General features: G+C 44.0%; 1 protein-coding gene across 1 annotated transcript in view; it reads right to left on the bottom strand.

Annotated features, from left to right (window-relative positions):
* The window catches only part of LOC126470806 (glutamate receptor ionotropic, delta-2-like), a 183,810-nt gene that overhangs the window by 74,988 nt on the left and 83,510 nt on the right, over nucleotides 1-25,312 (bottom strand). The window contains exon 5 of the mRNA XM_050098818.1: nucleotides 20,488-20,699. Coding sequence (XP_049954775.1) covers nucleotides 20,488-20,699 — 212 coding nt within the window. The remainder of the gene's footprint in view (nucleotides 1-20,487; nucleotides 20,700-25,312) is intronic.

Below are 25,312 nucleotides of genomic sequence, written 5' to 3'. Positions count from 1 at the left end.
ATTCTTTTCAAGGGGAAATACGTGAGCATAATAAAAATGTATATCAAGTAAGATATACGTTCAATGAACAGAGTATTCATCACAAATTACGTGACATCCTACCTTACGTAGGAAAAGAAAAAAAAATTTAAGGTGACAAAGCATAACGATTTTGGATGTTATACTAGAGTATGCATCGTAACGTTACCGATGACAGTGCCACTAAAGGGAAGTTACTAAACACGGTTTTCCAAATTACTCTACCAAAGAAGACGAAGTAAATAGTCAAAATGGAAATGAAATGGGCGCATGGCATCGTTGGCCGCCAAGTGCAAGTCTTATTTCATTCGACGCCACATTGGGCGACTTGCGCGCCGGTGATGAGGATGAAATGATGCTAAGGACAACACAACACCCAGTCCACGAGCGGAGAAAATCTTCAACTCGGCCGGTAATCGAACACGGGCCCACTTTCAGGGGAGGCAAGCACGTTACCACCCAGCTATGCAGGCGGACATAGTCAAAATTCGAACCAAGAACTGCTATCAACGTGAATAACTTAAAAGTAGATAACCTCGGCGTAGCGAAACGACTTAAATCACTTAATAAAGGCAAGTTTTACGATCCAGTATGTATACCAATTAGAGTGCTTTCACAGTATGCTGATGTAATAGTTCCATGTTTAGTTATCATGTACAACCGCTCGCTCGACGAAAGATCCTAACCTAAAGACGGGAAACTTATACAGGTCATTCCAGTACTCAAGAAAGGACATATGATAATCCGCTGAATTACATACCTATATCACTGATGTCGATCTACATTAGGATTTGGAAGATCTATTGTGTTCGAACATTAAGAATTACCTCCAAGAAATCGGTTACTGACACACAATCAGCACGGATTCGGTGTAATCGTTCTTGTGCGACGCAAGTAGCTCCTTATTTTCATGATGTAATGAGTGCTAACGACAGAGGATCTCAAATTGATTCCGTATTTCAAGATTTCCAGAAGGCTTTCGACGCCATTCCTCACAGGTGACTTCTAATCAAATTTTGTGCCTATGATGTATCGTCTCACAATCAGTCGTTCAAATGGATTCGTGATTTCCTGTCAGAAAGGTCACAGTTCTTAGTAACTGGCGAAGAGTCGTCGAGTAAAACAGAAATGATGTCTGGCGTTCACAAAGGAAGTGTTATGAGTCCTCTGCTGTTCCTATTCCACATAAACGAATTAGGGGATAATCTGAGCAGCCATCTTAAATTGTTTTCAGATGATGCTGTCATTTACCGTCCGCTAAAGCCATCAGGATATCAAAATCAATTGCAAAACAATTTAGAAGAAATATCTGTATGGTGCGAAAAGTGACAATTGTAATCCTAAATAATGAAAAGTTTGAGATCATCCACAGGAGCACTAAATCCTTCGTCAGATTTCGGTCATACGATAATTCACACAAACCTAAGGGCTGTCAGTTCAACTAAGTATCCAGGGATAATCTAACGATTACATAGATAATGTTGTGGGGAAGGCGAACCAAAGACTGCGTTTTATTAGAGGAACAGATAGAAGATCCAACTAATCCGCTAAAGAGGATCTCTACACTACGCCTGTCCGTCCTCTGCTACAGTGTTGCTGTAAAGAATGGGGTCCTACACAGATAGTGTTGACGAAGGACGCAGAAAAAGTTCAGAGAAGGGTAACTAGTACTGTACACTGATGGAAAAAAAAATCGCAATCCCAAGAAGGAGCTGTGCGACATAAAAGAAAATAGGTAGGCTTGTTTCTACACTCATGCTCATAAATTAAGGATAATTGCCGAATGTTGTGCCACACAACGTGGTACTACACAAAACTGGCGCTAATAGCATAAGCACATAGGGAACACACACGACACAGATCTGTAAGTCCACGGTATTGGTGATAAGTTGAGAAAACCGTCCCGAAACACATGAGCTACAAAACGCCACTGTTTCCTGCGCATGTACCCCGACATCAATATGGGATATTATCACCATGCACACGTACACAGGCCGCACAACGGGTTGGCATACTCTGGATCAGATGGTCGAGCAGCGGCTGGGGTATAGCCTCCCATTCTTGCACCAGTGCCTGTCGGAGCTCCTGAAGTGTCGTAGGGGTTTGAAGACGTGCAGCGATACGTCGACCCAAAGCATCCCAGACGTGCTCGATGGGGTTTATAACAGGCAGGTCACTCCATTCGCCTCATATCTTTGTTTCAGTTTACTCGTCCATGATGGCAGCTCGGTGGAGCCATGCGTTATCATCCATAAGGAGGAAGGTGGGACCCACTGCACCCCTGAAAAGGCGGACATACTGTGCAAAATGACATCCTGATACACCTGACCTGTTACAGTTCCTCTGCAAAGACATGCAGGGGTGTACGTGCACCAATTATAATCGCACTCCACACCATCAAACCACAACGTCCATACAGGTCTCTTTCAAGGACATTAAGGGGTTGGTATCTGCTTCCTGGCTCACGCCAGATGAAAACCCGGAGAGAATCACTGTTCAGACTATACCTAGACTCGTCCGTGAACATAACATGGGACCATTGTTCCAATGACCATGTACTATGTTTTTGACACCAGGCTTTACGGGCTCTCCTGTGACCAGTGGGCCAGTGGAAGGCACCTTTCAGGTCTCTGGGTGAATAAACAAAGTCTGTTCAGTCGTCTGTAAACGGTGTGTCTGGAGATAACTGTTCCAGTGGCTGTGGTAAGGTCCCGAGCAAGGCTACCTGCAGTACTCCGTGGCCGTCTACGGTCACTGATGGTGAGATATCGGTCTTTTTGTGGTGTTGTGCTCTGTGGACATCGCGTACTGTAGCGCCTGGACACGTTTCCTGTCTGCTGGAATAGTTGCCATAATCTTAAGATCAAACTTCGTGGCACACGGCCTGTGCTACGATCTGCTGTGTTTGACCAGCCTTCAGTGGCCCTAGTATTCTACCCCTCATAACGTCATCAATATGTGTTCTTCGAGCCATTTTCAAGAGACAGTCACTATTAGCACGTCCGAAAACGTCTGCACACTTACTCGTTGCACCGCACTCTGACATGCACCAACACACCTCTGCGTATGCAGACTGCTGCCAGCGCCACCGTGCGACGACCGCAGGTCAAATTGCGCCGCATGGTCATACCCCGAGGTGATTTAAACCCGCAAACCGCCCATCAGAGCGTTGTTTCACCATGTATCAGCATTATCCTTAATTTATGAGCATGAGTGTATTTCTGAAGATGAAGTCTATTCAAATTTCGCACGATTCGCATAAGAGTGGCGCTAGTAGCGACACTAGGGCGATGTATATCAGGTTTGCTTTAAATACACACTGTAACGGCGGTGAGCATTAGTTACCTTTGATACTGAACGTGGTGATTTGATGTTAGTCAAGAATGCCTTTAAGACGACAAACACGCCATTGCCAACACGTCACTGAGTTTGAATGTGGTCGTGTAATAGGGCTGCGAGAAGCTGGATATTCCTTCTGTGATATTGCAGAAAGATTTGGTAGGAATGTAGTAACTATACATGACAGTTGGCACCGGTGGTCACGGGAATGTACAGTCGCAAGAAGAAAAAAATGTTCAAATGTGTGTGAAATTATGGGACTTAACTGCTAAGGTCATCAGTCCCTAAGCTTACACACTACTTAACCTAAATTATCCTAAGGATAAACACACACACCCATACCCGAGGGAGGACTCGAACCTCCACCGGGACCAGCCGCAAGGTCCGTGACTGCAGCGCCTAAGACCGCTCGGCTAATCCCGCGCGGCTCGCAAGAAGACAGGGCACCGGATGACCAAGTGGTTCTACCGAGAGGGAAGACAATCGCGTTCAGCGTGTGGCTCTGGTGCATCGTACTGCATTTGCAGCAGCAATATGAGCAGCAGTTGGCACCATAGTAACACAAAAAACTGTTACAAATCGTTACTTCAAGGACAGCCCCGAGCCAGAAGCCCTTTAGCGTGCATTCCACTGACCGTTAGCCGGCCGGAGTGGCCGTGCGGTTCTAGGCGCTACAGTCTGGAACCGAGCCACCGCTACGGTCGCAGGTTCGAATCCTGCCTCGGGCATGGATGTGTGTGATGTCCTTAGGTTAGTTAGGTTTAATTAGTTCTAAGTTCTAGGCGACTGATGAACTCAGAAGTTAAGTCGCATAGTGCTCAGAGCCATTTGAGCCACTGACCCTTAACCACAGACACTTGCGGTGTCACGCTAGAGCTGATTGGAGGGCGGGCTGGAGTTCTGTTGTGTTTTCTGATGAAAGATAGTTCTGCTTCGGTGCCCCACTGATGGCTGTGTGTTGGTTAGCAGGAGGCCAGATGAGGGAGTGCAACCAGCCTGAGCGAGTGCTAGAAACACTAGACCTATACCTAGGGTTATCGTCTGGGGTGCGATATCACATGACAGCAGAACCACTCTCGTCGTTATCCCACGTAACCTGACTTCAAATTTCTACGTCAGTCTGGTGGTTCGACCTGTTGTGCTGCCATTCAAGAACAAAAAACTGTTACAAATCGTTACTTCAAGGACAGCTCCGAGCCAGAAGCCCTTTAGCGTGCACTCCACTGACCGTTAGCCGGCCGGAGTGGCCGTGCGGTTCTAGGCGCTACAGTCTGGAACCGAGCGACCGCTCCGGTCGCAGGTTCGAATCCTGCCTCGGGCATGGATGTGTGTGATGTCCTTAGATTAGTTAGGTTTAATCAGTTCTAAGTTCTAGGTGACTGATGAACTCAGAAGTTAAGTCGCATAGTGCTCAGAGGCATTTGAGCCACTGACCCTTAACCACAGACACTTGCGGCTTCAGTGGTGTCACGCGAGAGCTGATTGGAGGGCGGGCTGGAGTTCTACATCTACATCTACATCTACATTTATACTCCGCAAGCCACCCAACGGTGTGTGGCGGAGGGCACTTTACGTGCCGCTGTCATTACCTCCCTTTCCTGTTCCAGTCGCGTATGGTTCGCGGGAAGAACGACTCTCTGAAAGCCTCCGTGCGCGCTCGAATCTCTCTAATTTTACATTCGTGATCTCCTCGGGAGGTATAAGTAGGGGGAAGCAATATATTCGATACCTCATCCAGAAACGCACCCTTTCGAAACCCGGCGAGCAAGCTACACCGCGATGCAAAGCGCCTCTCTTGCAGAGTCTGCCACTTGAGTTTGCTAAACATCTCCGTAACGCTATCACGGTTACCAAATAACCCTGTGACGAAACGCGCCGCTCTTCTTTGGATCTTCTCTATCTCCTCCGTCAATCCGATCTGGTACCGATCCCACACTGATGAGCAATACTCAAGTATAGGTCGAACGAGTGTTTTGTAAGCCACCTCCTTTGTTGATGGACTACATTTTCTAAGGACTCTCCCAATGAATCTCAACCTGGTACCCGCCTTACCAACAATTAATTTTATATGATCATTCCACTTCAAATCGTTCCGCACGCATACTCCCAGATATTTTACAGAAGTAACTGCTACCAGTGTTTGTTCCGCTATCATATAATCATACAATAAAGGATCCTTCTTTCTATGTATTCGCAATACATTACATTTGTCTATGTTAAGGGTCAGTTGCCACTCCCTGCACCAAGTGCCTACCCGCTGCAGATCTTCCTGCATTTCGCTACAATTTTCTAATGCTGCAACTTCTCTGTATACTACAGCATCATCCGCGAAAAGCCGCAGTTCTGTTGTGTTTTCTGATGAAAGATAGTTCTGCTTCGGTGCCCCACTGATGGCTGTGTGTTGGTTAGCAGGAGGCCAGATGAGGGACTGCAACCAGCCTGAGCGAGTGCTAGAAACACTAGACCTATACCTGGAGTTATGGGTCTGGGGTGCGAAATCACATGACAGCAGAACCACTCTCGTGGTTATCCCACACAACCTGACTGCAAATTTCTACGTCAGTCTGGTGGTTCGACCTGTTGTGCTGCCATTCAAGAACAGCATTCCAGGGGAGTTTTCCAACAGGCTAATACTCGCTCACATACCGCTATTGGCCTTCTCGATCACCAAATCTGTCTCCAATCGAGCACGTATGGGACATCATCAGACGACAACTCCAGCATCATCCACAAACAGCATTAACCGTCACTGTACTGACCGACCAAGTGCAACAGGCATGGAACTCCTTCTCGCAAACTGATATCCGACACCTGTAAAACAAAACGGATGCAAGTTTGGGTGCTTGCATTCAACGTTCTTGTGGTTACACAAGTTTATTAATGTAGTAGCATTTCACATTTGCAATGGCTAATCTCGCGTTTACATTAACATGTGGTCTTGCAGTATTAATCACTTAAGTATGTCACCTGTACAAATGTTTTCCCGAAATTTCATTACTCTACATTAATTACTTTTTGGTATTGCCATTCTTTCCCGTCAGTGTATTATAGGGAAATAGGGGAGTGAGCGTCACGGATATGATGGCCATTTGGAGTGGCAATCATTAAAACAAGGGCGATCTTCGTTGCAGCGAGAGATTTTGACGAAATTTCTGTCTCCAGCTTCACCTCACAATAACGAAAATGCGTCCACCTGCATAGGAAGAAATGATCATGGCAATAAAATATGAGAAAGCAGAGCTCGCACGGAAAGATTTAGGTGTTCGTCTTCCCCGCGTACTGTTCGAGATTAGAACGGTAGAGTAATGGTTCGATGAACCCTCTGCCAGGCACTTAAGTGTGAACTGCTGAGTAGCCATGTCGATGTATATGTGCATAATAAAAGGAGGAAAGGGAGGATATAAACGTTAAAACAAGTAGAATCAGTACCACATATGTGTGTAAGAGACAATATTGAAGAGCTTTTTGCAGACAGTTGGTGGTGCTCTTCCTCTTCTTCCGGCAACAGGATATTTTGTTCACGCTTATCATTCGCACGGCGGCGTCGAAGCAACTCGGACAGCGTCGCACAGCAGCCCACTGCGGGCGAAGAGAGAGAGAGAGTAAGCGAGGACTTGGTATGTAGGTAGACCGTGATGCAGTGACCAGGAAGTTTAAAGGTGCACTGGGTGCAAATTTCACAGATTTCTGGTTGGGGGCAAATTTCACAGAGTGCGTCTTTCATATATCCGTTTCCCACAGAATGGCGAGCGTTTCCTAGTGCTCTCTGGGAAATATCAGCAGCACTTCACAGTAGTATTACGAGTAATAACAAGGTATGACCAATTGCAGCGCCTACTTTCTGCTCTGGGGGCTGACTGGCCGAAACGTCTGTATGCGGAAAAAATGTCGTGGAGTTATAAACATCTCGCGAAATCGAAGTGTCGGTGGCCCTGTTAGGATGGAAGAGGCGAGTTTGAGCCCTCTGGGGTGGAGATGATGTGGAGGTGTATTTCGGAAGTGTGTAATCAGGGATTATCAAAGTTTTTCCCTACATGTGGAAAGTTCAGAAATTGCTCGGAAGAGCGTCCCCTTGCGCGATCGAGGGAAACGTCTTAGTCTATTGCCTATCCGAGGTGGGTATTGTTGTTTCGCGAGTGTACGTCCTCATCTTCTTTAATTTTAGACTGTGATTCTGTGTTGTTTACAGAGGAGACCGTACGCACAGATTAGTGGCATTGTAGTGACTGATTGCGGTGTTTGCTGCCCAATCGGACTTGGAAGCTTTTCAAAGTAGTCGGATGGCTACAGAGCACTGAGTGGAGGTCTAGAGGAAGTGAGTATTTTAACTCTGTCTCATAGGTCTAATCGAGGCTGGCGACCCTGATTTAGCTTAATAGCGTGTTATAGGGATGCGTGATGGCTGTTCTTTCGGATGTGTCCACGCATTTGCGATAAACTCTGTGTCTGGGTAGCGCAGTGGTTAACACAACCGCCTAATAAGCAGGAGATCCCGGGTTTGTATACCGGTCCGGCACACATTTTCACTCGTTGCCGCTGATTCCGCATAAATTCCCGATGTAGCTGATATCATTAGCTCCTTCCCTTTCTGCCTCCTCCACCTTCAATTTACATAACAATGATAGTATATGTGGAGCAGTGCACATGAATGATCCAGGGCCACCAATAAACATTTCGGGAGGAGTCTACGGAGCAATACGTCGCGCGCGCTTTGTCTCGCGCACACCACTGCGCTTAGAGTTCGTGGACTATGGCTGCGGCCGCGGGAGAACACCAAACGCAACAGAAGCTCGGAGACGACGGAAGAGGAGGAATGTTTCAAATTGTGCCATAAATTTCTTTTATTCCCCAATTCGATTCAGTCCCTTCTCATTTGTTACTCGAACCATCCATCTGCATTCCTCCGCAGTATCTAATCATCTGCATTCTTCTATAGCAACACATGTCACAAGCTTGTATCTTCTTCTTCTCTGAATTGCCTATGGTCCATGTTTCACTCTCAAATAAGGCTGCACTCCAGACAAATGCGTTCAGAATAGATACCCCAACGCTTAAATTATTAAGGGGAGATCAAAAAGTTTCCGTTCGAAGGCCGTAAAATCCCGAATCTATATGCCAATCAGGTAAAATCACTGAGAGTTTTGAGCCGATCATTCCACCAGCGCACCAGGTTAAAAATACCCTTTGGTAAAACACCGTGTCGTGCTGCGTGAAAAAATCCGTAACTGCCTTCTCCACATCCTCGTCAGACAGGAATCGTCGCCCCTTCAAGGCCTTTTTTAAAGAATCGAAGGCGTGATAATGGCATGGGGAGAAATCAAAACAGTAGGGTGGGAGCTCGTGTGTCTTCCACTGCAGTAACTTCTGCGTTGCGATATTTGCGATATAGGAACCTGCGTTATCCTGAAGCAACAGCATCCCTTGTCGCAGTTTTCGGTCCACAACAGTGGTTTTCGGCGGACATGCTGCTCTATACACGTTCTTCGTTCTCCGACAGAGGTGTGTCAGTGTTTGTTCTTCGGCAGTTTAAAAAAGAATAACAGCACGTTGGTCCTGCTTGGACGCATTTGGTAATAACTTCGTCATAGTTCACGTTTCTATATTTACAGCACGCACGCCGTAAAGACACCAATGTCACACTAAGTCTTTGCCTACATGTCAGTGATTATATACCCGCATCGGAGTCCCACTACACAGCATATACGCTGCAGCAACGCCCTCAAATGGGATCGTTTTGATCTCTCTCTTCTACACTGAGATGACAAAAGTCATCTGATACCTCATAAGGTAGTGCAGTAACTCGACGTGGCATGTCCCATAAATATTCAATGAAATTCATGCCGGGCCATCTAAGTGAACAGACCATTCGCTCGAATTGTTCAGAATATTCTTCAAATCAGTCGCGAACAATTATGGCCCTGTGGCACAGCACATTTTCATCCATAAAAGTTCCATCGTTATTTGGGAACATGACGTCTATGAATGGCTGAAATCGTTTACAAGTAGCTGAATATCCAGACGACCCAGGCCATTCCATGCAAACACTGCCCACACCTTTATGGAGCCACCACCAGCTTGCAGCCTTGCTGACAACCTGGGTCCATGGCATGTGATCGCATGAGCAGAGGCGCATTCCAATGGGTTTAACAAGGGGACAGCGAGTACTCGTCATCACTGATTTAGTCCAGGTTTGTGGTATACGGAGGGCTTGGCAAGAAATGAAAGTTTCAGAAGTGTAGGCTCCAGATAGCTAAGAGCTTAGAAGAAATACGAGTAGCATATTTGGTGCGTGTCGGGCGAGGCAGCGGTTGGCGCAACGGAAAGCCTACCAAACGGTAACGGAGGGCCGCATGGTCGAGTTCCTTTATGGAAACTTCTTTTATTTTCAGTTTTCACGTTACTTTTGCCCAATATATTGCATTTATCAATATATTGTGTTCATCAATATTTTCATAAAAGGCACGAAAAGGAAAGGCAAAGGTAAATTTGCTTTTGCAAATAAATTTCGAGCAAAGGACTGTACCTACAACAAGGACTCTGCAAATAACTTCGCAAGAGAGGATTGCAATCAAAGCGCACAGATAAAAATGTGGAGTTTATAACGTGCGCAAGATACAGAGACTATTGCTTCTCCTGTTTTTAAAATGAATATCACCCCCAGTGCGCGCAGATTATCAACTGTGAAGTATAAAAGCATTTAATTTTACATACATAGTTCTCGTGTGCGTCTTACAATCCCGTGCCTTAAATTTATTTGCAGTCGAAAATTATCCTATGTCTTCCTTTTTCATGTCTTTTATGAGAATATTAATAAAATCAATATACTGAGCATTATTTCAATTTTTTTCAGTGTAAGTAACGTAAAAACTGAAAATAAAAAGAATGGTTCCGTGCAGGGTTTCGACGCCACGACCATCGGATTACCGTTCCGTACTTTTTCCGCCACGCCAACTGCTGCTTGGAACGTATGCTAACGCAAATGGCTTATGCCTCGCCCGATCTACATCTACACGCGCATCTAGACTCCACAAGCCACCTTACGCTGTGTCGCGGCGGGTAGCGTCACTTCCTCCTTTTCCTGTTCGAGTCGCGTGTGGTTCGCGGGAAGAACGATTGCTGGTAAGCCTCCGTGTGGCTCAAGTGTCTCTAATTTTATCTTCATGGTCTTTTTGCGAGATATACGTAGGAGGAAGCAATACAACTGCTGACACTTCTAGGAATGTACACTCTCGGAACTGTAACAGTGGACTATGACGTGACGCTGAACGCATCTGTTGCAATGTCTGCAACTGGAGTTGGCTGAGCATTTCCATGACCCTTTCGAGCCTAATAAATGAATCTGTAACGAAACATGTTACCCTTCTTTGGATCTTCTTTATTTCCTCTATGAGTTCCACCTGGTACGGATCCCATACTGACGAGCAGTATTCAAGTATTGGTCAACGAGTGTGTTGTAAGATACTTCCTTTGATGATGCACTACATTTCCCGAGGACTATTCCAGTGAGTCTCAGTCTCTCATTTACCTTACTCGTGGTTAATTTTATGTGCTCGTTCTAATTCGAATCGCTCCGTACGCATATCCCTAGATAGTTTATGGAAATAACTGCAGAACACAGCATGTCATTCTAAACTGAGAGAACTCTTCAGACGTAATACTAACTTCGGGCGTGACCCTAGGGGAGTGTTATGAGGGCACTGCTTTTCACAAGATGTATAATTTCAATGATCGTTCTGCAATTTTGTAATCATACAATAAAGGGTCTTTCTGTCTACATATTCGCACCACGTTACATGCGTTTATGTTGAGGGTCAACTGCCACTCCCTGCACCAGTCATCTATCCTCTGCAGGTCTTCCTGCATTTCGCTACTATTTTCTGGCGTCGCGACTTCTCTGTGTACAACAGCATCATCCACAAAAAGCATCATGGTACTTCCAGCATTATCTACTATGCCCTCTATACATCTTGTGAAAAGTAATGGCCTTATAACACACCCCTAGGGTCACGTCCGAAGTTCGTATTACGTGTGAAGAGTTCTCTAAGTTTAGAATGACATGCTGTGTTCTGCTCGCTAGAAATTCTTCAGTTCGATCACACAGTTGGTCTGATATTCCATACGTTCGTATTTTGTTCATTAGATGACACTGCAGAAGTGTACCGAATACCTTTCGAAAATCGAGGAATACGGTATCTACCTGGGCGCCTGTATCTACTGCTTTCTGCATCACGTGGACGAATACAGCGAGATTGGTTTCACATGTCCTTTGTTTTCTGAAAACCAATGTTAGATTCTACGGAGGAGATTTTCGGTCTCCAGAAATGTCACAAAGCGTGAACATAAAACATTTTCCAAAATTCAACAACAGACCGAAGTCAGAGGTATAGGCCTATAGGCCTTTTTGAAAACGGGAATGGCCAGCGCTTTTTTCCAGTCATTAAGAACACTTCGCTCTTCAAGAGACCTACGGTACACTGCTGTTAGAAGAGGGACAAGTTCTTTCGCATACTCTGCATAGAATCGAACTGGTATCCCGTCATGCTCAGTGTCCTTTTCTCTGTTAAGCGACATCATTTGCTTTGTTGTCCCTTGGACATTTATTTCGATATCTCTCATTTTGTCGTTCGTGCGACGATTTAAAGGAAGAACTATAGTGTGATCTTCCTTTGCGAAACAGTTTTGGAAAAAGACGATTAGTATTTCGGCATTTTCTGTGCAATTCTTTGTTTCAGTGCCACTATGGTCACAGAGTGTCTGGGCAGATGGCTTTGGTCCGTTTACTGATTTAACGTAAGACCATAACTTCTTAGGATTTTCTGTCAAGTTGATAGCTAGAGTTTTACTTTCGTATTCGTTGAACGCATCCCGCATAGTCTTCCTTAAGCTAATTTTGAGTTCGTTTAATTTTTGTTTATCTGTGAGGCTTCGGCTACTTTTAAATATGCAGTGAAGCTCTTTCCGCTTTCGAAGCAGCTTCCTAACACGGTTATCGAACCACGGTGGGTCTTTTTCATCCTTCACAATTTTGTTTGAGACATACTAGTCTAAAGCGTATTTTACAATGCTCTTGAACTTTATCCATCGATGATCAACATTGTCAATGCTGAAGATGAAGTTTTCATGACTACCTGTCACGTAATCTGAAATCTGTCCTTGTCGCTCTTGCGAAACAAAATATCTTTCTGCCTTTCTTTGTATTCCCATTTACGGAGGTATTTAGTGATAGTGTAACAGCCTCATTATCACTGATTCCTCGTTCTACACTAAATGAGTCAAAAAGTTCAGGTCTGTCTGTCACCAGCATGTCTAAAATGTTATCTTCACGAGTCGGTTCTCTGATTAACTGCTCAGGGCAATTTTTGGATAAGGCACTTAGAATAATTTCACATGATTCTCTGTCGCTGCTTGTCAGTTGAGTCTGCCAGTCTAGAGCTGGTAAGTTAAACTATCCACCTAATACTATAACATAACCAGGAAATTTACGCGAAATGTTTTCCAGGTTTCTTCTCAACTGTCTCACCACTGCTGTTGCTGAGACAAGAGGCCTATTAAAGGATACGATGACCACCTTTGATCCACCTTTAACACTTACCTTCACCCTAACTACTTCGCACTCTGAGTCTACTAATCTAACTAGAAATTATCGTAAGAATTTTCCCATTCTATCGTGATAGGCTGTTACAACAAACGGTTTAAAAGTGTTTCAGAACAAAAACAGTCTCAGTTGCAAAATTATTTAATGTCAATGACGCGTTTCACCCTTTTGCGGTAACATCAGATTTCATCGTACTTTTCATTGCTTTCAAAATGACTCCACCACCAGCTTTCCGCCGGCCGCTGTGGCCCAGCGGTTCTAGGCGCTTCAGTCTGGAACCGCGCGACCGCTACGGTCGCAGGCTCGAATCCTGCCTCGGGCATCGATATGTGTGATGTCCTTAGGTTAGTTTGGTTTAAGTAGTTCTAAGTTGTAGGGGACTGATGACGTCAGATGTTAAGTCCCATAGTGCTCAGAGCCATTTGAACCTCTTGAACCTGCTTTCCAGCTGTCTTTGCGATAAACATTCCAATGAGAGTTTAGAATTTCATTGCAGTGAGGCTCTGGTTACAGCCAGCTTTCTGTCCCAAGTACTATGTCGACACTGTTACGTTTTAAAAGCGATTTTAATTCGCTAACACTTGCTTTAAGAATTATGAAAGAAGATTGTATACGTGGAAAAGACCTGGATACACCGGAAGGTTTCAGATTGGTTATATTATGGTAAGACAGATATTTTGGAACCAGCTTTTAAATTGTAAGACGCTTCCAGGGGCAGATGTGGACTCTGATTGGTGACTGAAATTTCGTGAGAAGATTCTTCCGCATGGAAATACGCCTTTGTTTTAATATTGTCCACCCCAAATCATGTATAATTTCAGTGACACTCTCTCCCCTATTTAACGGTAATGCAAAACGTACTGCTCTTCTTTGAACTTTGTCGATGTACTCCTTGGATCCTATTTGGTGAGAATCCCAGGCACCGCAGCAGTACTCTAAAAGAGGACGGACAAGCGAAGTGTAGGCAGTCCCTTTAGTAGATCTGTTACATTTTCTAAGTGGCCTGCCAATAAAACACAGTCTTTGGTCAGCCTGCGTTCCATCCAATTTAAGTTGTTTCTAATTGTAATTCTTAGGTATTTAGTTGAATTTACGGCCTGTAGATTTGATTGCTTTATCATGTAACTCAAGTTTAACTGATTCGTTTCAGCACTCATGTGGATGACCTCACACTTTTCGTTATTTAGGGTGAACTGCTAATTTTTGCACCATACAGATATCTTTTCTAAGTCGTTTCGCAATTTGTTTTGATCTTCTGGCAACTCTGCTAGTCGGTAAACGACTGCATCGTCTGCAAACAACCTAAGACGGCTGCTCAGTTTGTCTCCTAAATCGTTTACATAAATAAGCAACAGCAAAGGACCTATAACCCTACCTTGGGGATCGCCAGAAATAATTTCTGTTTTACTCGGTGACTTTCCGTCAATTGCTACGAACTGTGACCTCTCTGACAGGAAATCAAGAATATAGTCACATAAATGAGACGGTATTCCATAAGCACGCAATTCCACTACAAGCCGCTTGTGTGGTACAGTGTCAAAAGCCTTCTGGAAATCTAGAAATACGGTATAAATTTGAAATCTCTTGTAAACAGCACTCAACAGTTCATGTGAGTAAAGAGCTAGTTGTGTTCCACAAGAAAGATTTTTCTGAGTACGAGTTGAGTACGTATCAATAGACCGTTTTGTTCGAGGTAATTCATAATGTTCGGACACAATATATGTTCCAAAATCCTGCTGAATATCGACGTTAGTGACACGGGACTGTAATTTAGTGAATTACTCCCACTACCTTTCTTGAATATTGGTGTGACCTGTGCGACTTTCCGGTTTTTGGGTACGGATATTTCGTCGCGCGAACGGTTGTATGTGATTGTTAAGTATGGAGATATTGTATCAGCATACTCTGAATGGAACCTAACGGGTATACGGTATGGACCAGAAGACTTGCTTTTGTTATTTAAGCTGCTTCACTACTATGAGGATATCTACTTCTAAGTTACTCATGTTGGCAGCTGTTCTTGATTCGTATTCTGGAATATTTACTTCGTCTTCTTTGGTGAAGGTATTTCGGAAGGCTGTGTTTAGTAACTGTGCTTTGGCAGCACTGTCGTCTATAGTATTTCCATTGCTATCGCGCAGAGAAGGCAGTTATTGTGTCTTGACGCTAGCATACTTCACATACGACCAGAATTCCTTTGGATTTCCTGCCAGGTTTCGAGACAAAGTTTCTTTGTGGAAACTATTATAAGTATCCCGCCTTGAAGTCCGTGCAAACCACACCTGGTCTATACTTACACTGTTAATTGAGAAGGAGTGGAGATTGTCTCTCAGGAAGGCAGCAACTAAAATTGTATCAGGTTTTCTGAATAGGTATATTTTTCGTTTATTTTTGGAGGACTTGGGTGTTATAATATGCAGTCTCGCTACGACACACCTGTGTTCACTAATCCCTGTATCCGTTATGATACTTCTTACTAGCTCAGGATTATTTCCTGCTAAGAGGTCAAGTGTGTTTCCACAACCGTTTACCACTCGCGTGGGCTCATGAACTATCTGCTCGAAATAATTTTCAGGGAATGCATTTAGCACAATTTCGGATGATGTTTTATGCGTACCTCCGGATTTAACATATATTTTCGCCAACATATCGAGGACAAATTAAAAGCACTACCAACTATAATTGTATGGGTCGGGTACGTGTTTGAAATTAAACTCAAGTTTTCTTTGAACCGTTGAGTAATTGTATCATCCGAATTGGGAGGTAGGTAAAAGGATCCAGCTATTATTATATTCCGATTGCGAAGAGTGATCTCTGCCCTCGCTAATTCATACGAATTATCTACTTCAATTTCAAGTTTAGCCAAGAAGAGAATAGAAGCTTTTGAAATGTGGTGCTACAGAAGAATGCTGAAGAATAGATGGTTGGTTGGTTGGTTTGGGGAAGGAGACCAGACAGCGAGGTCATCGGTCTCATCGGATTAGGGAAGGACGGGGAAGGAAGTCGGCCGTGCCCTTTGAAAGGAACCATCCCGGCATTTGCCTGGAGCGATTTAGGGAAATCACGGAAAACCTAAATCAGGATGGCCGGACGCGGGATTGAACCGTCGTCCTCCCGAATGCGAGTCCAGTGTCTAACCACTGCGCCACCTCGATCGGTAAGAATAGATGGGTAGATCACGTTACTAATGAGGAGGTACTGAATAGAATTGGGAAGAAGAGGAACTTGTGGCACAACTTGACTAGAAGAAGGGATCGGTTGGTAGGACACGTTCTGAGGCTTCAAGGAAAAACCAGTTTGGTACTGGAGGGAAGCTTGGAGGGTAAAAATCGTAGAGTGAGGCCAAGAGATAAATACACTAAGCAGATTCAGAAGGATGTAGGTTGCAATAGTTACTCGGAGATGAAGAGGCGTGTACAAGATAGAGTAGCATGGAGAGCTGCATCAAACCAGTCTTTGGATTGAAGACCACAACAACAACAACAGTTGTGGAATCATTTCATAGACGTTAATTGACACTATATATTGACGTTTCCTTTCTCTGATGAGCTCTGACGAATGCTACTCTGTCTGGACTCAAAGGCAATTTATCGGGCCTGTGTAAGGATTTCTGTTACTTAAAAAACCCAGATGTGCACGCCACCTGTACTCTGCGCACCCCAGTAGCCGCTTCCTGCGTGTAGCGTACACCTGACCTATTAAGGGGTATCCTACAATTCACCACCCGATAGCGGAGGTCGAGAAATTTGCAGCTGACACCGTCTCAGAATCGTCTGAGCCTTCTTTAGACTTTCCACTCTGCTCCAGACCAGAGGACAGCGATCAGTTCTGGGAACGATGCTACATAACGATAACTCTGCTTACACTCTGCAGGCTAGGCTAGCTGTTCTCACCAAATTAGCCAGCCGCGTCTAGATACCGAGTATGGCCTCTGATTCCTGGCGGTAGGCGTCATTCGTGCCTACCCTCACAAAAAATGCTATTTTTTCTAAACACTTGGCCATCTGGAGCTCACACTTCTGTTACTTTAACTTCTGACCAAGCTCAGCATAAAATTTCAACGAAATCGGCGACGACTAGTAAGCGCGGTCACCTTGTAAAAGGACTTAGCGAGTGCTGCTGCTTCATCATTCGAATTAGTGACGTCGTTGAGTTGAGATGCTATTGAGTGAGCTGCGGATGGAGCCACGGCTCTGCACGCTCGAAATTCGGTCGATCGAGTGTTTAGTCGTTGTCTGTAGCAGTCTACCGCCTATATATAACGAATCCTGCTCTTTTAACACACAGCGAGATGGGTATTACGAGGGGACTTGAAAAAGAAAGTTACACATTATTATGACAAGCCAAGTAACTTTTATTGAATGTTGCGCTACACTTCATTGTGACACAGATACATAGCACTGTTTGTCGACACAGCCGCCAAACCTCTGTGAACGACGGTCGCTTCCTCGGCGACAGAAATCCGCTCCTTGGACTGGGAGCCATTCGAGAACCGCTGTGTGAACATTCCCATCATTGGAAAATCTGTTTCTCCAAGATGTTCTTTCAGCTTGCCGAAAAGATGGAAATGGCATGGTGCAAGATCTTAAGTATATTGCAAATACTTCTAAACCTCCCATCGAAAACGTTGAAGTAAAATGTGTGTTGTAAGTGTATTGTGGGGTGCTGCATTGCAGTGAGGGGGACAATACTTTTGATTAATTTTACATGTCTCTTGTTCTTTATACATTAAATGTATTCGCAGTTGTGAATATGGACAGTCATCAGCTGTATAATGGAATGACAACAATGAAAAGTTGTGCAGGAAAGGGATTTGAACCCACTTATCGCTAGCGATCGCCTTAGCATTTGGCTACCTGAGCACGACTCACGACCAGACCCAAACTTTCATATTTCGTCAACTATCTGTCCACAACCTCTACTCGTACGTCCATTATGTATATTCCTGTACAGGGGAGACATTTTACTTGAAAGCCGCTTGCCCAGCTTCGGCGTATAAATTCGATATTGCACTGCCTGTGTTATTCCGAATTACGATGCAAAGTTCCTTAGGACGTGCATGCATGTCCATATTCGCAACTGCGAATAGTTCATACATTTTATAACGGCCGTAGTCGCCGCAGTGGCTGTTCCTTCGGACATGCATGCATGTGACTTCATCCCATATAGGCTCTCTTTGTTGCAGGCGTGAAATAATGGACCTATGTATCATCGCCAGTAATGATGCGACAGGAAATCTTTACCCTCCACAGAGTAATGCTCAAAGCAGTCCAGAGAGCTATAAACCTTGTACTTACGTGTGCAGGTGGTAGTGATCGCGGAACCCACCGTGAGCACAATTTCCAATACTGCGGACGATCTCAGAAGATGACATGAGCGCTGCTTATAGAGATGAGCATCTGCCGAGCAATGTCCGCGATAGTTACTCTGCGACTGCTGTGAATCAGTTCCTCAGCTGCCTTGACATCGTCGTCTATGGTCAATGGCCTTGCTCCAGGATCAGCATCACCCACCTTTGAGCGGCCTTGAAAAAACTGCTGGCTCAATTTCGCTACCGCTGTACGCGATGTTGCCATATTTTCATGGTGAATCTGTGGGCTATTTGGACGTTTTGTCTACAAGAATCGTGCTGTCCCGCGTAATTCAACTTCGGAGTGCATTCCCAGTTGCCGCGCCGTGTCACTCACTCTGTGACGCGTCTGTCATGCATACCACAATAGAATTGTCTCTGCAGGTAACCCGAAATATGTACTTTCTTCTGACAAAGCGCAACTCTACTCGCACAATGGTCTTAGCGTGGGCAGACATGTGTTACTTACTTTCTGTAATTTATACGTACTATGGAACTTGACCTACTTGGCATGCCACTGCCCGACTCCGAGGTTGAGATTCACCAGACACCTTCTACCTCCAAAAATACGCCGAAATACAAGAGAAGGGCGACAGCAAATGCACGAAGTTCACTGAAGAAGAAGAGTGCCAAACAAACCCCTGTACAACCCGCTAATAGCTTTGTACAACCTAAAGGATGGCAAGAGGTGCAGTTCTTTCTACTACGCCGCCACACAGATCACCAATAAATTCCAATCTCTCGAAATGGCAGCTGAATAACCCCGAAGGAATAAGTGGGTGACCTCTATAAAAAAAATAACAGAAAGACTGCACATGTTCTATCCATTCCTGAATCTGAAATCTTCATTCTTGCCATAAGTTGCAGCCATCTTTAATGTGGTTCTATCTTCTACATACTGGATAATGCTGGCACCAGATGTAGCAACACTGTGAAGACGAACGTAAAGCGGTTCCAACGACTCCAGATCAGGGCGATCCGTCTCACTCTGCAACTACCATGAGGCTACCCATCCGGCGATCTGCAACGGATGAGCCATATGCCTCCCCTTCGTAAGAGGTTCTGTCACATTACTCGCATTTTTTACCTGGAGACAGCGAAATTACCAAATCGCCACATCCACACAGTTGGACTGAGGTCAACCCATGAACACCTCTAGATAGCCCCACTTGCTCCAGAGCTAATGTTTCAGTAGCGCTATTAACGAGGAAGACAAAAACAGAAGAGCAGTACAAGAGAGATCAACCATCACAATAAGAAACACACAAATAAAGTCCAACCACTTTGGAGACATAGACGGCCGCTGTGGCTGAGAGGTTCTAGGCGCTTTAGCCCGGAACCGCGCTGCTGCTACGGTCTCAGGTTCGAATCCTGCCTCAGGCATGGATGTGTGTGATGTCCTTAGGTTAGTTAGGTTTAAGTAGTTCTACGTCTAGGGGACTGATGACCTCAGATGTTAAGTCCCATAGTGCTTAGAGCAATTTGAACGATTTTTTTTAAGACATAGCCATCAAGGCTTGAAGTCCACAGCAAATCGGAGATTATGGAAGAACCTGTCATTGCTGCAGCTTCCTTGCAGCTTCAGTCTGTCGACTCACTTAGGAGATGACAGAAAGATATACAGGAGAAATATCAGGCCATGAAATAGGGTTTCTGCAGTTCCACTCGTGAACTCTAAAGCCGCCTCCACGTTGGATGCGCCGCACTCAAACGCAATCTTCCAGTGTGTGCGCGCGCATCAGTAACAGTGGATAACGAGAAACGCCTTCCAAACAGTGCCGCCCACAAACGAACCATTTTCTTTGATGTACTGCTACTGCGCGCAACTTGTTCATTTATTGCACAGAGAGGCGTGGTTTGACTTGCACACCCGAGGCGTCGCGTCGCGCCGAACCACTTCTCTTGGTTTTGCGCGGCCCGGCGCAGCGCAGCGCGGCCGATGTGGATGTGGCTTCATGGATCATTAGTTCATTGCACCGCGAAAGTATCGAGATGCACAATTAAGTTACTAATGAGGTTTACTGTTTGTCTTTAAAAAAGAAGCACGAAAAGAAGATGCAGATCAGTATTGTATCAGAAAGAGGTGTAAAATAATGTCCTAACCTCAAACGTGAGACAGCTATATCGACAAACTTCACTCTGGAAAAAAAGGACAAGGAAAGTTAAGAATAATGTATCTACGAACCTCAAGGTAGTCACGATTGTAGCCGATGTCCTCAATGCCGACCTGTATGGGGCTGTCTATCAGGTGTCGCAGCGTACGAATGGTCTTGGGCGGCGGTAAGAGCAGTGACCCCACGACGGCGGCGCCGTAGTACGTGTTGAGCATCAGCGACAGCAGAAACGTGAACAGCAGCACCACGCGCCACGACAGCCACTGCGACCGCTCCGTTGTGCCTGCGCAACGCACCACGGCCTTACGTATCAATAGAACCTGAACAAAGGAGATTCAAGGTCTGTAACGACAAAGCAAGTTACAGATATGATGTTGTAGTTTGAACAATAGAGGGTCAGACGAGGTAAATGACCAGGTGGGGGTGGGGATGGGAAGGGGGGGGTGGTTGTATGACATCATTAACGATGTCATCACCTAATCCCCTACACGATCTATGACATCATAGGCTCAATAATGGAGCTGGAAAACGTGAAATTCTCAACAGGATGGAGATGGCGACATAAAACCCGCTTCTAGCAAGCAATGTTTAGAACCTTAGCCGGCCGGTGTGGCTGAGCGGTTCTAGGCGCTTCAGTCTGGAACCCCGCGACCGCTACTGTCGCAGGTTCGAATCCTGCCTCAGGCATGGATGTGTGTGATGTCCTTAGGTTAGTTAGGTTTAAGTAGTTCTAAGTTCTAAGGGACTGATGACCTCAGATGTTAAGTTCCATAGTTCTCAGAGCCATTTGAACCATTTTTAGAGCCATATTTTCAGCGTGCATTGAAAGGAGGTAAGCAGTGGTGGTTCAAAGCCGACACAGTCCACGAAAGTATAATTTGAATCCTTGCGAACAGAGTTCGGCGAGTTGCTTCTGGTTCTCCTTCATCTGTCGAGGCAAAGAATCATAATTTTGATTTTTGTTATATTTTTAAATCAATGTTCTCTCCTAATTTTTTTGTGGAGAGAAACGGCTGTCTGGCAATAAAATATTTATTTGCAATAGTTAATAGTTTAAGTCAGAATGTGACCATCTCCATTCCATTTACATCATGATGGTAGGCGTTAAGATGAACGGTGAAGGTTTTGTGATTCCACGAACATCAACTGTTCAAATAGTTGACGTTCGTTGATTGTCAACGCCTGCCATTATAGTATAAATAATTTGAAGAGGGTCACATTCTGACCGAAACCGGTAATCACTGAAAATAAATATTTTATTGCGGTCTGGGTTGTTTTTAATCTATTTTTAAAATGTTTTCTCCTGCCTCAACGCTCGAGATACCAACTAAAATTAGAGCACTGTAAATTTATTTGTGTGTTTCACAGTGCCAATTACAATTAAATAATGTGGGTATATATACAAAATAATTATTTTTTTTTATTTTTCTGTAATTTTGAAAACATTAGTTCAGTTGAAAAAGCTAAAACAGCACTTTCATTTCGAATTTACAGAGCGTTACTGGCTGAGCGACAACAGTAGGATTGAGAAAGAAATGAAGCAACTAAATAATGAACTGCTAATTTTGCACTATATTCGATACCTCAGGCTACGGTAAAACTAACTTTTAACTACTTCGAATTTACAAAAATAATGCAACCACAGATATACTTTTGTAGATGTTAGCCCCAGCTGTTGTGTGTCTGATACATAGAGGTTCTTACTTACTGATAAAACACTATGTTTGAATTATGGCGTGTACAGATGTGATTTCAACTGATTTCAGGGCGCGTAAACCTTCAACCATTTTACTGCCTGCACGTTAAGTGAAAAGAGATAGTCTATTTGTGTTCACCTAGCATTCTCCTATCGACCTTAGAACGAAGGAATAAATGCACTCTACCTGGGAAAAGAAACGTATCATCTAACGTGCCGCCGATTTCGACTTTGCTCTGGTAAATAAAACTGTCGACAAGGTTCTTCTGCTAAGGAGAACACAAGCCGTCTTTTGCATAGTTAACAGCAGCGTTTGCAGAAACACAAAATATATTAACCTATTTTGCGTAATGGTAACCATGTACGGAGAGCGCCATTATTAATTGAAGTGTAAAACCATCCCTCCTCAGTTTAGAAATACTTCCTTCAGGTTTAAAAATAAGCATGCTAAATGATCAGTCGTGGAACGTAAACTGTTACAGAAAATCTTAGTATTTCACAACACCTTCTAATAAACTCAACGCTATTATTCTCATATGTAATGTGAGTGATCAAAAATTTATCTTTTAAAAAATATCACACTCATATTCCATTGATATACTCTGCAGGAAAGACCTCGTTATCCAGGGGTAGCCGGACTTGGAATTCATAAAAATGGAGACAGTTCTTTGGTTCGTAGTCTATATTTTACTTTTCTTCATGCCCTGTTAAATTTTCAGTCGCATGTTTCCAGAAAATTAGCTTCAAATGTAACGAAGTTACATTTTTCAATTTAACAGGAAATCTTATTCGTAAAAGGCATCATAATAACCAGCAAAAACAAAACTGAATAGCCACTTCGTAGTAAAACCAGAACAAAGAAACTGTGAGGATAAAGAAGCGCTGGCTGACTCGCTTAGGAACATTCTCTATACCTCAAGTGCCAGTGCAGTTATTTTACTCACAACAGGATTTAATAATAAATTTAAACAAAATTATATGGTTTCGGGTGCGGAAAAATCAAAGAATTAACATAGTAACAACAGGTACGTTAAATACTAATGATTTAAGTATAGAAGATTCCAGAGTACGATGCTATGAAACATTGTATGTATCTTGCAGATGGGTGGTTTTATGTTAAATAAATATGCTTTTCGTAACGCTAACTATATTTCCGTGATCGAAAGGTTACTGTTTCAATACTGAATAATAAACTGTGTAGTCTGGGACAGCCTAAATAAAATTTGCACGTTCACATAAATTTGCTGTGATCTGAACAACTTAAATGATGGAATGTTACATTGTTTTCAGGAAACAGTTATCTTCAAAATTATCTTCTCTCCTGTGTAAGAAGATTGGAAGAACGGACCTACAAAATTACAAACCAATATCCTTGAAATGAAATGAAATGTCGTGTGGCTAAGGCCTCCCGTCGGGTAGACCGTTCACCTGGTGCAGGTCTTTCGATTTGACGCCACCTCGGCGACCTGCTCGTCGTTGGGGATGAAATAATGATGATTAGGACAACACAACACCCAGTCCCTGAGCGGAGAAAATCTCCGACCCAGTCGGGAATCGAACCCGGGACCTTAGGATTGACATTCCGTCACGCTGACCACTTTTTTTAAACTTTTTTTCCCTTTATTAAAACAACCATATATGTACATAAGCACAAAAACAAAATATTGAAGTGCTGGAACTGATTCAACACGAATTGTATCCTACAATAGACTGAAGAATGCATTTCAATATAGTGTCATTTGTAAGCTTACAAAATAGATCATAAATAGTAAACTGAGAATAGCCTCTTCAGTCCAGACAGAGACACAGAACTGAAACGCAAACATATATATAATTGATTGTCATAACTGGAATGACAGTTCTGTCATTTGATTCATAACCGTCCAAACTCAAAGTCATTTGGAGCACACAAACGGATAACAAGAGACGCATAGGAACATAAATTAATGAAAACGTCATAATGAAGTTAATAACACCATTGAGAAGTCTTGAGTAGTCCTAGGAACTGGTATAACCCCTTATTCGTTGTGTATTTTGTTCGCTACATAGTCTTGCATGTGATTTGTGTCCTTACCGGCATCGAGAATTACCCTACGCGTTGTTTTTCAAAAATTATGTCTAACATGTTAGCAACCATCTTCCTGAAATTTGGGTAACGTTTCATCTTCCAGCGTGCCGTTCTCATGTAAGCCTCGAAACTAATGAGAGTATCTTCACTATTATGGATGACGATATATGTCACAAACTGTCCTAACATCCACATCACGGTGTTGTTCTTGGTGGCGGGAAAATGTTTCGCGTCCGGCCAGAGCAGGATGTCGGTGCAGTGGCTGGCTGGGCTGCCGCGGGTAATCAGGCCCAGCCTCTGCTGCACCCATTTCCAGTTAATGAGATGACCACCACAAGTGAAGCGATGGCGTAAGGTGTCGACCAGACCACAGCGGACGCATTTATCACTGTCACTTAAACCGATTCTATGCAACCTTTCATTAGTGGGTATAACATCGTTTACCACTTTATACCATGTGGACGGCACTTCAGCAGTGTGGACAGTTAAATTTACGTTGTCCGAAACTGCCTTCCAATGAACACTCGGGTATTTAAGTTCAATGGGATTCCAGACTATTGGAGATGTCCATCTTTTTAATAACAGGTGCGTCGTCGGTAAATCCTGCGTGAAATAATGTCCATCAATATAGCTTACTTCAAGAAAAAACTGCTTGACATGTCGTAGTTTGTAATGTATTTTACCTACATCAATGGGTGGATGCATATCGGTGGGTTGTAAGGTTCGGAAGAGCCAACTGGTTACGCTGAGAGGTTCCTTGTCCAACAAATGGGTGATTCGTTTAATATATAACGCAGTACACGTTCGGTTAATGTCAGGCACGTTTAGTCCGCCGGCCTGTCTGGAAGACGTCAGCGTGGTGTATTTCACTTTGAACAGATGTCCTTGCCAGATAAATCTATTAGAGAGTTTCATCACGTGTTTGGCCTGCATTTTGGGGACTGGAAATAGTTGGGCCATATAGTACGCTTTACTGAATATATAACTGCAGAGGAGTCGTATGCGTTGGAGAATGTTAACGGACCGCCAATTGATTTCATAGATGGCGCCTTGCATTTTATTGGTGACCTGCTTCCAATTTTTTGCATTCATTTTTAGCTGGCATTAATCGATAATCATCCCAAGAGTGGTG

Source organism: Schistocerca serialis, chromosome 3 (genome assembly GCF_023864345.2).
Source record: "Schistocerca serialis cubense isolate TAMUIC-IGC-003099 chromosome 3, iqSchSeri2.2, whole genome shotgun sequence".
Classification (NCBI taxonomy): Eukaryota; Metazoa; Arthropoda; class Insecta; order Orthoptera; family Acrididae; genus Schistocerca; species Schistocerca serialis.
Note: the sequence above shows the minus strand (reverse complement) of the source record. Positions and strands in the feature narration are given on the sequence as shown.